The following is a 15,946-nucleotide window of genomic DNA, read 5'->3' as shown; positions in this document are numbered from 1 at the left end:
CACCTGGTTTCCCTGCTTTCTAAATGAACTCACATCCTTAGTCACTCCTGACAAGCTCCAGTCTAGAGGCGCTGATTACCCTTTCAGGAGAATACACCTCAACATTTCTGTAGTTTCTCAATGGTATGTAGTGGGTGAGGGAATCTTTGGATCCAACAGCTTTTAACCAGTCCTTTTTATGTTAGATGACTCCTCCATACCCTTTAACAAACTACCTGTTGCTACTAATGAAACTAGAAAATTCTGTGATGTAAACTTGATTGGTTCTTCGCTTAGGATTTAGCTCTTTGAATCAGTTAAGTCAGTTGGCAGTAGTCCATCTACTTTCCAGTTTCTAAAATTTTATTGAGTCATCTCCTTGTGGGTTTTTGCCTTTTAAATCCCTCTGCTATAGTATTAAAACTGTTTCAGAAGAGGACAAAATTAGATACCTGTTTGTCTTCAATATTATATCTGTTTTCTCTTTTATGAATTTCTGCCCTTATCTTTATTATTTCCATTCTTCATTCGTTTGGGTTTATCCTATTGATCTGTTTTCTAATTCTTCAAGTTGGATGCTTAGTTCATTATCTTTCAGCCTCTCTATTTCAAATGTAAACATCTAAGGCTATTAATTTCCCTCGAAGAACCACTTTAACTATACCCTACTCTGATCTGTAATATTTTCATTGATTCCATTCTAAGTATTTTAAAATTTCCATTATGATTTCTTTTTTTACTTGCAAGTTATTTAAAAATGTGGTTTTAAATTTCCAAATATGTGGCTTATTTTGAATAATCTTGTTTTGTTTTGATTGCACTATGGTTAGAGAACATGTTTTGAATGATACCAATTCTTTAAAGTTTGTTGAGCCTCCTATTGTTGGTTTAATAATTATTTCATGCATGTTTGAGAAGACTGTGTACTCTTTAATTGTTAAGTGCAGAGTTTTAATGCCCATTACATCAGTTTTGTTATTGTGTTACTCAAATATCTATTTTTTTCTTTAAATTATTGAGCAAGCTCTGTTAAAATATTTCAGCATGATGGAATGTTTATGTATAAAAGTTTAGAACTGCCATTTTTTCTGTCAAATTGAATCTTTTATTAATATAGTGAACTCATTTATTTTAAATAATATCTTATGCCTTAAGTTTCATGTTACCAAAATGGCTACCCCAACTTTCTTTTAGTCAATATTTATGTGGCATATATGTTTTTATATCCTTTCCTTTCAAGAGTTCTGTGTAATTGTTTCTTATGGATAGCACATAGCTGGATTTTTTCCTGTTTGACAGTTTTTGTCTTTTCAGTGCTTACTTTTGTTTGTTTATATTTACTGTGATTACTGATATATTTTAAATTATTTCTACCTCCTTATTTTCTGCTTCGTACTTGTTCTGACTTTTCTGTTTCTCTTCTCCTGCCTTCTTTTGGATTCAGTTTTTAAAATCCCATTTACTCTTCCATGTTTTTGAAAGTTATTGTGAAATTAATCACTATTTTTAGTGGTACTGAAAATTTTAACATGCACACTTAAAATATAAAGTTAATCAATATATGTACCCTCTTCTCAAATAACAGGAACTTTAGAAACTATGTAACTTCAACTATCGCCTTCTATCCTACATGCTATTTTGTCCATGATTTTAGTTCCATTTTATTTGTTTAATCTCTCAAATTATATATTATTTTAAACAGTATCAATATTTTGTTAGGATATTCTCATGGGTTTAATCACTTTCTCTCCCCCACCCTTCCTTCTTGCATCTCAGTTCTTCCTAAGGAATAGCTTTTAGAAGTTCTTTTAGTGAGATATATTGGCATAGTCTCTCCATTTTTGTTTGTCTCAAAGTATCTTCATTTCACTCTGTTCTTGAAAGATATTTGGGTATACATTTCTAAGTTGATGGTTAATTTCTTTCAGCACTTTGAAAATAACAGTCCATGTGTTTGGGCTTCCACTGTTGCTGGTGATAAGTCTGCTGCAAACTAATTGATATTCCTTTGTTGATGATATGACTGTTATCTCTGGATGTGTTTAAGATTGTAGTCTTTGGTTTTCAGCAATTTCAGTATGCTTTTTCTGTAGGTATTAATCATGATTCAATTGCAGAAACAGAAACCATTTTACTGTAAACAGAAAAGAATTTAATATTGGGAACTAGATGCTTTCAAAACCAACAGAAATGCTAAGTGAACAAGAGGTAAGCTCTACAGGAATGACTTATGAACACTATCACAGAATTAATCTTGCCAAAAGAATTGTTTTCTTTGCCACAGTTAGGAAACTGGAGAATCGGGAAGACTTTGGACCAACTGCTGGATCCAGCATCAAACTACATTAGCTATAATTCAGGGATCAGAAAGCTGCCACCATAACTGTTTGCTCCATACCTGTTTGCTCCAGAGCCATCATGCACATCCCAGATCCACAATAGGAAATGGGTGCACACTGCTCCTCTCCCTAATTTAATTTGGTTCTGAATTAAAGTCTCATGTGAATACATATGATTGGTATACCTAAATGCTATCTGGTACTGTGGAGTTACCAGAAAAGCAAGTTCTTAAATCTAATGCATTCCTGTGGGTGTGAACCCATTGTAAGTAGGACCTTTTGATGAGGCTACTTCAGTTAAGGTGTGACCCACCTCATTCAGGATGGGTCTTAATCCTATTATTGGAGTCCTTTATAAATGGAATGGAGAGAGGGCGAGTGACTCACAAAGGCAAGAAGCTGAAAGCAACACAACTTGGAAGAGAAGGGGGAGAGAACTGTAGAACTGCCTTGTGCCTTGCCATGTGGCAGAGGAGCCAAGGATCGCCAGTAGCTAGCCTTGATTTGGACATTTTCCCAAGATTTAACCGTAAGTGAATAAATCCCCATTGTTTAAGCCAATCCATTTCATGGTATCTGCTTTAAGCAGCCTAGGAAACTAAGACAGGTACCTTATCTGCAAAAGAAGTATGAGAAACATGGATGTGAACTTTCTAACATCTATAGTTCAAGAAGGCACACTGGAAGGAAGTTGGAATGATGCTGAGGGAGCTAATCTCTCATTTTTTATAATCTCCTGTTCCTTGTTCACATTTCCTTTCCTACTTTTATAACAAATTTTCTAAATAATTACTTTATTACTTTAAATTCATCTGATTTGGGGAATTTGTTTCTGTTAATTGTTTCTCCTGTCTTCTGTTTATTGTGGCTTATTTCCTCCTGTGGTTTTGGAATTGCTGACTGCATGCTCATGTTTGATCTTCAACTGGGGAGATCCCGAGGTTGCCTATATTTCCAAATTTGTAAAAAAGACAAACCTAGATTCAAGAAACTGAACACACTCCAAACAGGATAAACTCAAAGAAATCCACATCAAGACATGCCACAGTCAAAATTCTGTCAGCTAAAGACAAAAGAAAAATCTTCAAAGCCCTAAGAAACTACATTTTACCTATAGGGGAAAACCAATTCAAATGACAGAAGATTTCTTATCAGAAAACTTGAAGGCCAAGGAAGTAGCACATTTTTTAAGTTCTGAAAAAAAGGAACTGTCAACCTAGAATTCTATATCCAGTGAAAAAAATGTTCAGAAATAAAATGGAAATCAACACATTCGCAGATGAAATAAAACTAAGAGAGTTTGTTACCAGCAGACCTACCCTAAAACAATTGCTAAAAGAAGTTCTGTAAACAGAGAGGACATGATAAAAAAGAAATCTTGGAACATTAGGAAGGAAGACAAACAATTATGTTTTAAACAGGGAAGGTAAAGACGTAAAGAGGAAGTAAGGCTTCTTATGTACTTTACTGGATCTGGTAAATGTTAACACCAGTAGACTATGATAAGTTATGTATCTATAATGTAATACTGAGAGCAACCACAAAAAAGCTACACACAGTGAAACATTCACAAACATGACCCAACTATATGATGTTCAAAGGGAACACGTCAAATGTAATGATATAGACAGGTTGAAAGTAAAAACATAAAAAAAGATATATCATGAAACATTATTCAAAAGAAAGCTATATTAATATGGCTATATATATTTATATACTAATAGATTATATAATTATAGCTATATTATATTAATATGACTATACTAATATCAGATAAAATAGACTTCAGAGCAAAGAAAATTATCAGAGACAGAGAGGGACATTACAAAAGGGTGACTCCTCTAAGAAGACAAGGCAATCCCAAATTCTATGCACCAAACAATAGAGCTGTAAAACATGTGGAGCAAAAATGGATAGAATGAAAGGAGAATAGACAAATCCACATTTATATTTGGAGAATTCAACATCCCTTTATAAACAACTGTTAGAACACCTTGAGAGAAAATCAACAAGGATATGAAGAACTCGAAAATACCCTTGTACAGTAAAGGGTTAACTGTGGGCTTGGGCTGTGCAAACTTTGCACATTCCAAAGAAAGGACTAGCTCTTGACTGGCACCTGGGAGAGAACCTCTGCGTCTTTGGAATATCCTGCCTGATATGAGTGTTTTTGTATACCTGAAAATTGGGTCATGCCAGATTGTTTATGTTAACAATATGATTATAGTGAATTCCTGTTTTTATTCATCTAAGGCCTTAGGCTGTGTGATTATCACTTTGACCTCTAGAAAGGCTGGAGACTGAGTAGCTCAAGTCAGTCATCCAGGTGCACCAAGCCTACATGACTGACCCCCTATATAAACCCTAGACCCTAACGCTCAGATGAGTTTCCCTGGTTGGCAATGCTTTGCATAGGCTGTCAAACATTATTGCTGGGAGAATTCAGCACTAGGAAAGGGCAACTACAAGTCTGCACCTAGTTTCTCCTGGACTCCAGCCTATGCTCCTACTTCTTTTGCTGATTTTAATCTATATCTTTTTGTTACAAAAAACTGAAACTGCGAATTTAACAGTTATTCTGAGTTCTGTAAGTCATAGTGAGTTATTGAACTTGAGGGTGATCTTGGGGACTCCCAATACAGGCATCAACCAACATGATCTAACTGACATTTATAGACCATTTCATCCTACAACAGCAAAATACACATTCTTTTTAATCTAATATCCCACCTCAAGACCTCAAAAAAGAAGGAAATTAACTCAAAGCAAGAAGGAAGGACATAATAAAGGGAAGAGCCAAAATCAATGAAATGGAAACATTAAAAGATCAATAAAATTGATATACCTCCAGTAAGACTGACCCCACCCCCAAAAAAATAAAAATAGAGAACACGCCTCACCAATATCATGACTAAAATGGGATGTCACTACTGACCCTGAAAATATCAAAAGAAAAATGAGAATACTATGAACAACTTTACCCACATAAATTTAACAACTTAGATGAAATGGACCGATGTCTTGAGAAAAACAAATTAGTACAACTCACCCGATATCAAATACTTAATTTGAATAGCTCTATAACTATTAAGGAAATTGAATTTGTCCTTTAAAGATTCTCCAAAAATAAATCACCAGGCCCAGATGGTTTTACTGATGAATTCTACCAAAAGTTTAAAGAATTGCAGCAATTCCACAAAATCACTTCCAGAAAACAGAAGACAGGGGAACATTTCCCAGTTAATTTTATGAAGCTAGTGTTACTCTGATATCAACATCAGACACTACACTACACACACACACACACACACACACACAAACTATAGCCAATACTCTGTTTGAAAAATCCTAAACAAAAATTTAAGTAGAATTCAGTAATATATAAAAAGTATGATACACCATGATGAAGTAGGGTTTATTCCAGAATGCAAGATTCATTTGTATTTGAAAATAAATCAATGCAATCTAACATATTAACAGGCTGAAATGGAAAACTCTCATGATCTGCTATCAATTGATGCAGAAGAAGCATCTGACAAAATTCAATACTCATTTATCATAAAAACTCTCATAAAATTAGGAATACAGAGCAACTTGACAAAAAGAATTTACAAAAAACCTACAGCTAACATTGCACTTAATTTGTGAAAGACTGAAGCTTTTGCCTAAGATTAGGAAAAAGGCAAGGATGTCTATGCTCACTACTCTTAATCAACATAGTCTTGGAAATTCTAGTCAGGACAATAAAGCAAGAAAAGGAATGACACAAGAAAGGAAGGAATATAACTATCCCTATCTGCAGTGGAAAGCCCAATAAATCTACAAAAAAAATCTCCCAGAATTAAGAAAATACAAGATAAACATACAAAAATCAATTGTATTTCTGTATACTATCAATGAACATGGGGACACTGAAATTTAAAAGTACAGTACTATTTATAACACTTAAAAATGAAATGCTTAGGTGTAAATCTAACATGTACAGGACTTGTATGCTGAAAACTACAAAATGCTGACAAGAGAAACCAAAGATCTAAATCAATAGAGAGATATACCATTATTGATTGGCAGTCTGGGCATAGTAAAGATGTCAGTTCTCCCCAAATTGATATGTAAGATTAATACAATTCCTATCAAAATCCAAAGATTTTAAATATAGACAGTATTATTCTAAAATTTGTATGAAGAAAGGTGAAGGAATCTGAATACCTAAAATAATTTTGACAACGAAGAACAAAGTGGGAGAAATGATTCTATGTGATTTGAAGAGTTACACACAGCTATGGTAACCAAGACTGTGTGGTATTGGTGGAGGGACAGACACACAGTTCAATAGAACAGAATAGAGAACGCAGAAATAGACCCATACAAATATATCCAAATAATTTTTGATAAAAGTACAAAAGCAATTCAATATAGAAAGAGTAGCCTTTTCAATAAATGGTCCTGGAGCAATTGGACAATCACAGGTAAACAAACAAACAAACAAAAATAATGAACCTCAACCTTACATTAAGCCTCACACTTAATATAAAAATCAACTTAAAATTAATCAGGGACTTAAATATTGTGCCAGTTTGAATGTATTGTGTCCCCCGAATGCCATTATCTTTGTGGTCTTGTGGGACAGACGTTTTGGTGCTGGTTAGATTTGCTTGGAATGTGCCCCACCCAGCTGTGGGTGGTGACTTTGGTGGGATACTCCCATGGAGGTGTGATCCCACCCATTCAGGGTGGGCCTTGATTGGTGGAGCTATATAAATGAGCTGACTCAAAGAGAGAAAAGAGAGTGCAGCTGGGAGTGATGTTTTGAAGAGAAGCAAGCTTGCTAGAAAGGAACGTCCTGGGAGAAAGCCGTTTTGAGGCCGGAGCTTTGGAGCAGACGCCAGTTGCCTTCCTAGCTAACAGAGGTTTTCCGGACACCACTGGCCGTCCTCCGGTGAAGGTACCCAATTGCTGAGGTGTTACCTTGGATGCTTTGTGGCCTTAAGACTGTAACTGTGTAGTGAAATAAACCCCCGTTTTATAAAAGCCTGTCCATCTCTGGTGTTTTGCATTCTGCAGCATTACCAGACTAGGACAAACATAAAATGTAAAATTAATCAGGGACTTGCAAATTTTAGGAAAAACAGAAAACCTTTGGGAACTAAGGCCAGGCATAGAATTCTTAGACTTGACATAAAAAACATGACCTATGACAGGAATACTAATAAATTGAACCTCATCAAAATTAAAAACTTTTTCTCTGTGAACCACCCTGTGAAGATGAAAAGACAGGGTACAGACCAGGAGAGAATATTCGCAAATGGCATTATCTGACAAAGGACCCACATCTACAATATATGAAGAAATCTCAAAACTTAACCATTAAAAAAAAAAAACCCATTAAAAATGGGCAAAGACATGAATAGACATTTCTCTGAAGAGGATATACAGACAGCAAATAAGTACATGAAGAAATGTTCAACATCATTATCCACTATAGGAAAGGCAAATTAAAACCACTATGAGATATCAGTACACAACTATCAGAATGGCTAAAATAAAAAAATAGTGAAAACACCAAACACTGGCAAGGATGTGGAGACACTGGATCACTCAGACACTGCTGGTTGGAATGTAAAATTGTACAGCCTCTCTGGAAAAAGTTTGGCAATTTTTTACAAAACTAAACATATAGTCACCATATAACCTAGCAATTTCACTCCTGTGCATTTATTTCAGAGAAATGAAAACTTATGTTCAAACAAAAACCTGAACACAAATGTTCACAGCAGATTTATTCATAAGAGCCAAAAATGGGAAAAACCCAGATGTTCTTCAATGGGTAAATGGTTAAACTGTGCACAATACCATGGAATACTACTACTCAGCAATAAAAAGGAATGAACTACTGACATAGTCAACAACTTGGATGAGTCTCCAGAGAATTGTGCTGAGTGCAAAAGGCCAATTCCAAAGGTTATATATTGTATGATTCCATTTATACAACATTCTTGAAATGACAAAATTATAGAAATGGAGAACAGATTAGTGGTTGCCAGGGGTTAAGGAACGGGGTAGAGAAAAGGAGTGGGTGGTAAGGGGGCAACACAGGGATCCTTGTGTGATGGAATTGTTCTGTATCTTGACTTTATCAAAGTCAAATTCTGGTTGTGATATTTACTATAGTTTTGCAAGATGTTACCATTGGAGGAAACTGGGTAAAGGGTACAGAGAATTCCTCTGTATTATTTCTGGCAAATGCATATGTTTTTACAATTACCTCAGTATAAAAAGTTTAATTAAAAAAAAAAAGGAAACTCTCAACGTACTCAAAAGAACGTTACCTCTTATTTAATGTTCACTAAACTCCATAAAAATTATGTCTGCTTCCCTAATGACATTGCATGGAATATTGATTCTGTGACATCAGTAGCCTTGAGTTAGTTAAGCAGGCTTGAGATACATGAAAACATTTTTTACTGTAGAATATTTCAAGGCCTTTAATATACTAATGTACATTATAAATATTCAAAAGGAGGCCATATACACAGCTTCCCTTAATTTTTTTTTTTTTTATTTTGGAACTTGCATTTTTCATGTAATGCCTATTAACTTGAAGAACTTGTGTTTCTTGTAATATACTATAATAAATGTTGGCTTCCAGTTTACCAACAACATACTTGTTGGAGCTTGCTTTTTATGTATTATTTCAGTTTAGGCTATAGATTACTGTTTTAAGTCTGAATAGACTCTAAACATAGTGTTGATTCCAGAACACTTACCATGTAACAATATAAATAGATCGTAGTACTAATGTGAAGACCAACATTCCATACATGACCTGAATAGGAAAGGAAAATGAAGTTAGTATGATCATTTGTCTTTGGCAAAGGAAGTGTATTTTGCCTACAAAAACAATCTCCTGACTAACATGTAAACATTTATTATGTCTCATCACATTTTAAAGAGCACAATCTTAAAAAAAATTACAATCATGTAATTATGAGTCACGTTAACTTCTGAGGAATAATTAAGAGCCTGACTGTGAATAACTAATTCCAGAAGTCCTATGTCAATTTCAATTCTCAGTGGTTAGATCAAGTTTTAAGTGTCTGTTAAAATCTTAACAAAATTCTCTAATTCTGCCTCACAAATTTGCTTTCAGTAAATGATTGTGCTTCTCATTACACAGAAAAGTACAAATCTGAACTCTAAATTCTCCTGTTAAATGTCTCTGCATTCATATGCATCTTCCTCCTGCATTCTTTCTCCCATCCCTAGTCTCCAAAGAAAGAAGTGTCCACATCTTGACTAAGGCTAAAATTTATTCTGTGTTCTTACTCTATATGCTCCCACATGTTCCTAGACCTGGCTCTATCAATTAACGTCTCTTTCTCTTATATTGTGCATTTGATGGGTACTACTGCTTGGAAAATTGATCTTATGGGAAATTTTAACTTTCAATAGTGTGAAATATTAAATACAAAATTGCATAGAATACAAATATACATTTTAACAATAATTATAAAGCCAATAGCTGGGAAAGCACCACCCAGGTCAAGAACGAGATCACTGTCAATACCTCAGAAGCACTGCATGTGTGTCTTACCAGTCACAGCTCTCTCCTTTGCTTAAAGCAAACCACTCTCCTGACTTTTATAATAAACATTTTTTTTGCTTTATATATTTACTAACTTAGACTGGTTGCCTAAATATGCATTCTTAAGTAATATTGTTTTTGAAATTTATATAAATAATATTGTAAGCATTTTTGTTGTCTTGGCTTTTAAGATCCAATTACCTTGTATAAAGCTGCGGTTCATTCATTTTTTAAATTATATAGTATTTAACTGGATGAAAATACCACAATTAACCCATTCTTCTGTTGATGGACATTTTTGGATTGTTCCTGGCTTTAACTGCTGTGAACATTCTTATTCCCCTATTCTTGTGCACATGTACATAAGTTTCTCTAGGGTATGTTACCTGGGAATATAATTGCTGGGTCAGTGTACATGCATTCTTAGAAATTCTAAAAAGGCTAAACTGTTTGCCAAAGTGGTTATACCAATTTATATTCCAACCAAGTGTGCATGAGCATTTCTGTTCCTCCACTTTTCACTAATATATGATATAGTCAGACTTTTAAATTTTTGTTAGCTTATGTGGTTTTTAGTGTCTATTTTTCTGATTATGTGTTGAACACATTGTGTCTTATGTTTACTGGCCATTTGATGTCCTCTTATGTGCACTGCCTATTCAAACCTGTTTTTCTATTCAGTTGTCCATCATTTTCTTATTTATTTTAGTTTTGTAACTAAAAAACTTTTTAAAAATTGACATATAACAACATACTGCACACAAACACTCAAATTGTTAAGGGGAGAAAAGATTTGTACTCTTGTAAGTTTTCCATAAGTTTTATATTGTTTAAAAATTTAAAAAAAAACATTTTTGAAAAATAAAGGAAGAATTCCATTCTAACCCACTAGAGATAATTATTAGCTTTATACTCTAACCTCCAGAGGGAGCTCAAGTCTTTCATTCTAGGAGAAAGGCACTTGGTTCTAGAATAGTTCAAAGTGGGAGATCAGGTAAGGAAGGATTTGTGAACAGAGCCGCAGTGAGTGACTCGCAGTGAGTGACTGAGTACCTGTTGTGATGATAATAAGTAGTGGGAATTAGGCATTTGGAGTTTGTAATGGCCTCACTCATTATATTAATGACAGTCAATTGCCCAAATACGTTAAAGAACCTCTAACAGAAAAAATCTTGGGCTGCACTTGGGGGAATCTAGATTTTTCTACCATAACTATCTCACTCTATAACCTTGAACAAGTCACTTAAATTAGAAAGGAAGAGGTAATAACATACTGACATGTCGTGTCTAGAAACCATCTGTAGGAGACATCTACTACTTTGGCAGGGAAATTTTAAGTAAAGTGCTCCTTGAGACATCAGATGCAGTCGCATCTGAAATATTCAATTACTGATTTGTCAATTAGCTGCTTAAAGAGGGTTCACTAAATTAAACCTTTTTCTTTACTCTCGTGTATGCTTTTCTTTTTGTCTTCTTGCTTAAGATACACTGGTATTTCTATTGATTGTGACAGCTGTGTGATTTGAATACTGCCCTTTGCAGGGCCATCAAATTAAATAAGTGGCATTTAGCTCTTATTTGGAAATGCACCTTGTTTTTAATACAGTAAAACAGAACTGTTATCAGTATTTTGTCTCAGGAAAGCTAATCTGGTTAGCAAGATAATATTGCTGGTGGCAGATACTTTCAGTGTTTATTAACCCTTTCCTTCAAATGTTATCTCACTACTTATCTCCCTATGCCCAACTGAAATACCTCTTTCCAGAAGCTTTCCCTGATTATTATAGAATATATAATTCTAATGTACATAATGAATATGTACTTTCATTATCACACTATATTATTATGTTTATTCCTGTGTCCTTTGCATATTTTATACTATTTCTATATTATCCTTGTGAAATAATACCTCTCCTTGTTTTGACTATTTTACAGATGAAGAAATTGAAAAATAGTATCAGCAAGAAACTTGTCCAAAGTTGTAACAAAGTGACAAGAAATCAAGATTCCAGACTTTCAAGCCAGTGCTCCTTTAGATTAGACAAAATTGCTTTTCCTTCCTTCATTTTTAAGACTGAAAATTATTGTAAATCTTTTTACTTAAAAATTGCAAAACAACTTATGTTTTTGTACATAAAAAATAAGTTATATGAAAGAATGAGATCAATACTCCAAACTTTGACAAATCAAGAGTCCTAGAAAAAGCAGTTCTCTTAAGAATGATACCCAAAAGAGAATCATTAAGGATAAACATTTAAAACTGTGTGTATAAGTAGAAATTACTTCTAATTACTTAACAGCTCAGCAATAGGATAGTCTAGATTAGACATCTGAGGCAAAAACATTGTCAAACAAAGCTTAAAGTAGTTAGAAATACTATAATATAATAACAGTAGTGGGCTATTTTTCCTAACTTGTTTTTCAGTACCAAAGTAAGCAATTAATAATTTGGCTATATGCAATAGGTATATTTTGCAATCCTATCTTAAGCATTCTTTCCAATTCCACTTATCAGTTTTAAGCTTTGAGACCAGATAGACTCTAAACTGTTACATTATTTTATGCTTATTACATTTATGTTTTAAATTTTGTGTCAGTAGACACAAAATTCATTTTAGAAGGGGAAAATGAAGATTTTCTTCCTTATCTACTGGATTCTATAAAACCTTAGGACTGAAAATAGATACCTCAATATTAGAATGAAAGATTATAGTAGTTGAAAATTCAAAATAGAGGACAAATATGCTCATTTAAAAATTTAATGCATCACCAAGACAATATATATAGAAGGAGTTGGAGCTTTTCACATTCAATATATACTTGAAGCACTCAACATCATAACAGAGAAATAAATCATTATGTTGTTTAAAGAATGACTAGATTAGAAAAATAATGGTTTTCTGGCTATTGTACCATGATGTTATGCTTGGCTTTGACAAACATCTAGCTCTTACTGAGGCTAGTAACTTGTATCATATTATTTATTTTTAAATTATTGTTTAGTGAGAAGTTGTAGCTTTACAGAAAAGTCATGTAAAAAATACAGCATTACTATATACCCCCCTATTGTTGACACTTTGCATTAGTGTGGTACCTGTGTTAAAAATGATGAAAGATTATTAAAATAGTACTATGAAACATATAGTCCCCAGTTTACATTAGGTGTATTTTCCCCATATACCACCCTATTGTTAACACCTTGTATTAGTGCCGTACATTTGCTATAATTCATGAAAGAATATTCTTATACTTGTACTATTAATCCCAGTCCATTGTCTACAGCAGGGTTCACTGTGTTATACAGTCCCATGTTTTATCTTCTAGCTTTCATTCTAGTAACATACACAATCTGGAACTTCCCCTTTCAGCCACATTCATACACATCTTCAGTTGTTAATTACACTCACAATAATGTGCTACAATCAACACCATCCATTTCCAAACCTTTACAATAAACCTAAATAGAAATTTTGTACAAACTAAGCATCAGCTTCCTGTTCTTTACCCCTAACCCATCCTCTGGTAACTTATATTCTAGGCTCTTAACTCTATGAGTTTGCTTATTATAATTAGTTCATATGTGTGAGCTCATACGATATTTGTCTTTTCTGTGTCTGGCTTATTCACTCAACATAATGTCCTCAAGGTTTATCCATATTGTAGCATGCATCAGGACTTCATTCCTTCTTACAGCTGAATAATATTCCATCTCATGTATATACCACATTTTGGTCATCTGTTCATTGGTTGGTGGACATCTGGATTGCTTCCATTTTTTAGCAATTGTGAATAATGCTGCTATGAACATCAGTGTGAAAAATATCTGCTCGAGTTCCTGCTTTCAGTTCTTCTGGGTATATACCTAGTAGCGGGACTGCCAGGTCATAAGGAAACTCTATACTTAGGTTCCTGAGGAGCTGCCAAACCGTCTTCCACAGAGGCTGCATCATTCTACATTGTCACCAGCAATGAGTGAGTGTTCCTATTTCTCCATATCCTCTTCAACATTTGTAAATTTCTGTTTTTTAATAGTAGCCATTTAGTGGATGTGAAATGATATCTCATTGTGGTTTAGATTCGCATTTCCCTAGAAGCTAGTGACGTTGAACATCTTTTCATGTGCTTTAGCCATTTTTAAATTCTCTTTGGGGAAATGTCTATTCTAGCTTTTTGCCTGTTTTTAGATTGGGTTGTCTTTTGTTATTGACTTTTGGATTTCTTTATGTATTCTGGATATTAAACCCTAATCAGATTTGTGGTTTTCAAATATTTTCTCCCATTGAGTAGGTTGTCTTTTCACTTTTGTTATAAAGTCCTTTGAAGCACACAAGTTTTTAATTTCGAAGAAGTCTCATTTATCTATTTTTTTCTTTTGTGGCTTGTGCTTTTTAAATTCTAAGAAACCATTGCCTACTACAAGATCCTGAAGATGGTTCCCTACATTTTCTTCTAGGAGTTTTAAGGTCCTGGTTCTTATATTTAGGTTTTTCATACATTTTGAGTTAATTTTTGCGTATGGTGTGGGATAGGGGTCCTCTTTCATTCTTTTGCATTTGGAGATCCACTTCTCCCAACACCTTTTCTTTTTTTTTTTTTTTAATTTTGAAATAAATTCAAAGTTAAAGGAACAGTTGCAAAAACAATACTAACCCCATACACAGAATTTCACCATACCCTGACCCCCCTCCCCCGATAGCTCAATCCACCAACTTTAACATGCTGTCACATCACTATTTCTTTCCCTCCCTCCCTCCCTATCATCCATCATCTGTTGCTCTGTCTTCTGAACATATGAGAGCTAGCTGCACACATCCTTGAACATACACTATAATTCATGTATACACTTCCCATGAACAAGAACATTCTTTTATGCAATCTCATTAAGCACAGCTAAGAAGTACAAGAGATTCAACAATGATACAAAGCTTACATTCTATATTTCCTTTTCCTTATGTCTCAACTGTGTCCCTTTGAGCCACCTGTCCTCTATCCTCCAATCCCATCCAAGTTCATCCTTGGCATTCAATTGTCATCTATTTAGACTGTCTTTTTTTTTTTTTTTTTTTTTTCAGTTGTGGGAACATATATACAGCCTAAATCTTCCCATTCCACCCCCTCCCTAGCCTTCCATTAGTGGGATTAATCACATTTAGAATGTTGTAATGCTCTTTCCCACCATCCGTTACTAGAAATTTCCCTCCACCTCAAACAGCAACCCTACATTCATTTCTTAACTCCCCATTGCCCCTTCCCCCATTTCTCTTAAGCCAAACTCTGTTTTTCATCTCTATGGTTATATTCTCTGATAATTTCTTTGTGTTTACTGTGGGGCTTAAAATTAACCTCTTAAATCCATATCAATCTTGTTTTTCTTTGATACCACCTTCACATAAACTATGTTCCTATACTCTTCCATTCCCCCACCTTTATATAGTTGTCTAAAATTACATATTTTACATTGAGTTCAAAACCACTGATCTGTCATTAGAGTTTCTGTATTTTATATCATGTAGGAAGTAAACAGTAGAGTTACAGTTCAAAAATTATTGACTTCTATTTGTATTCCATTGTGGTTAGAGAATGTGCTTTGAGTATATTCAAATTTTTTTTTTTTTTTTAATTTCTTGAGGCTTGTTTTATGCCCCAGCTTATGGTCCCTTCTAGAGAAAGATCCGTGATCACTAGAGAAAAATGTGTGTCCTGGTGATTTGGGATGTAAGGTTCTATATATGTCTGTTAAAATTCTCTATATCTCTCTCTCCTTTGTTTCTCTGTTGGTAGGGCTCCCTTTAGTATCTGAAGTAGGGCAGGTCTTTTATTGGCAAACTCTCTCAGCATTTGTTTGTCTGAAATATTTAAGCTCTCCCTCAAATTTGAAGGAGAGTTTTGCTGGATAAAGTATTCTTGGTTGGAAATTTTTCTCTCTTAGAATTTTAAATATGTCACGCCACTGCCTTCTCGTCTCCATGGTGGCCGCTGAGTAGTCACAACTTAGTCTTATGTTGTTTCCTTTGTATGTGGTTAACTGCTTTTCTCTTGCTGC

General features: G+C 34.3%; 1 protein-coding gene across 6 annotated transcripts in view; it reads right to left on the bottom strand.

Annotated features, from left to right (window-relative positions):
• ACER3 (alkaline ceramidase 3) overlaps window positions 1-15,946 on the bottom strand; it is a 253,466-nt gene that overhangs the window by 22,235 nt on the left and 215,285 nt on the right. For all 6 annotated transcript variants that reach the window (XM_037840773.1, XM_037840771.1, XM_037840772.1 and 3 more), the window contains one exon: window positions 9,086-9,144. In XM_037840773.1, coding sequence (XP_037696701.1) covers window positions 9,086-9,144 — 59 coding nt within the window. The remainder of the gene's footprint in view (window positions 1-9,085; window positions 9,145-15,946) is intronic.

Source organism: Choloepus didactylus, chromosome 6, assembly GCF_015220235.1.
Source record: "Choloepus didactylus isolate mChoDid1 chromosome 6, mChoDid1.pri, whole genome shotgun sequence".
Taxonomy (NCBI): domain Eukaryota; kingdom Metazoa; phylum Chordata; class Mammalia; order Pilosa; family Megalonychidae; genus Choloepus; species Choloepus didactylus.
Note: the sequence above shows the minus strand (reverse complement) of the source record. Positions and strands in the feature narration are given on the sequence as shown.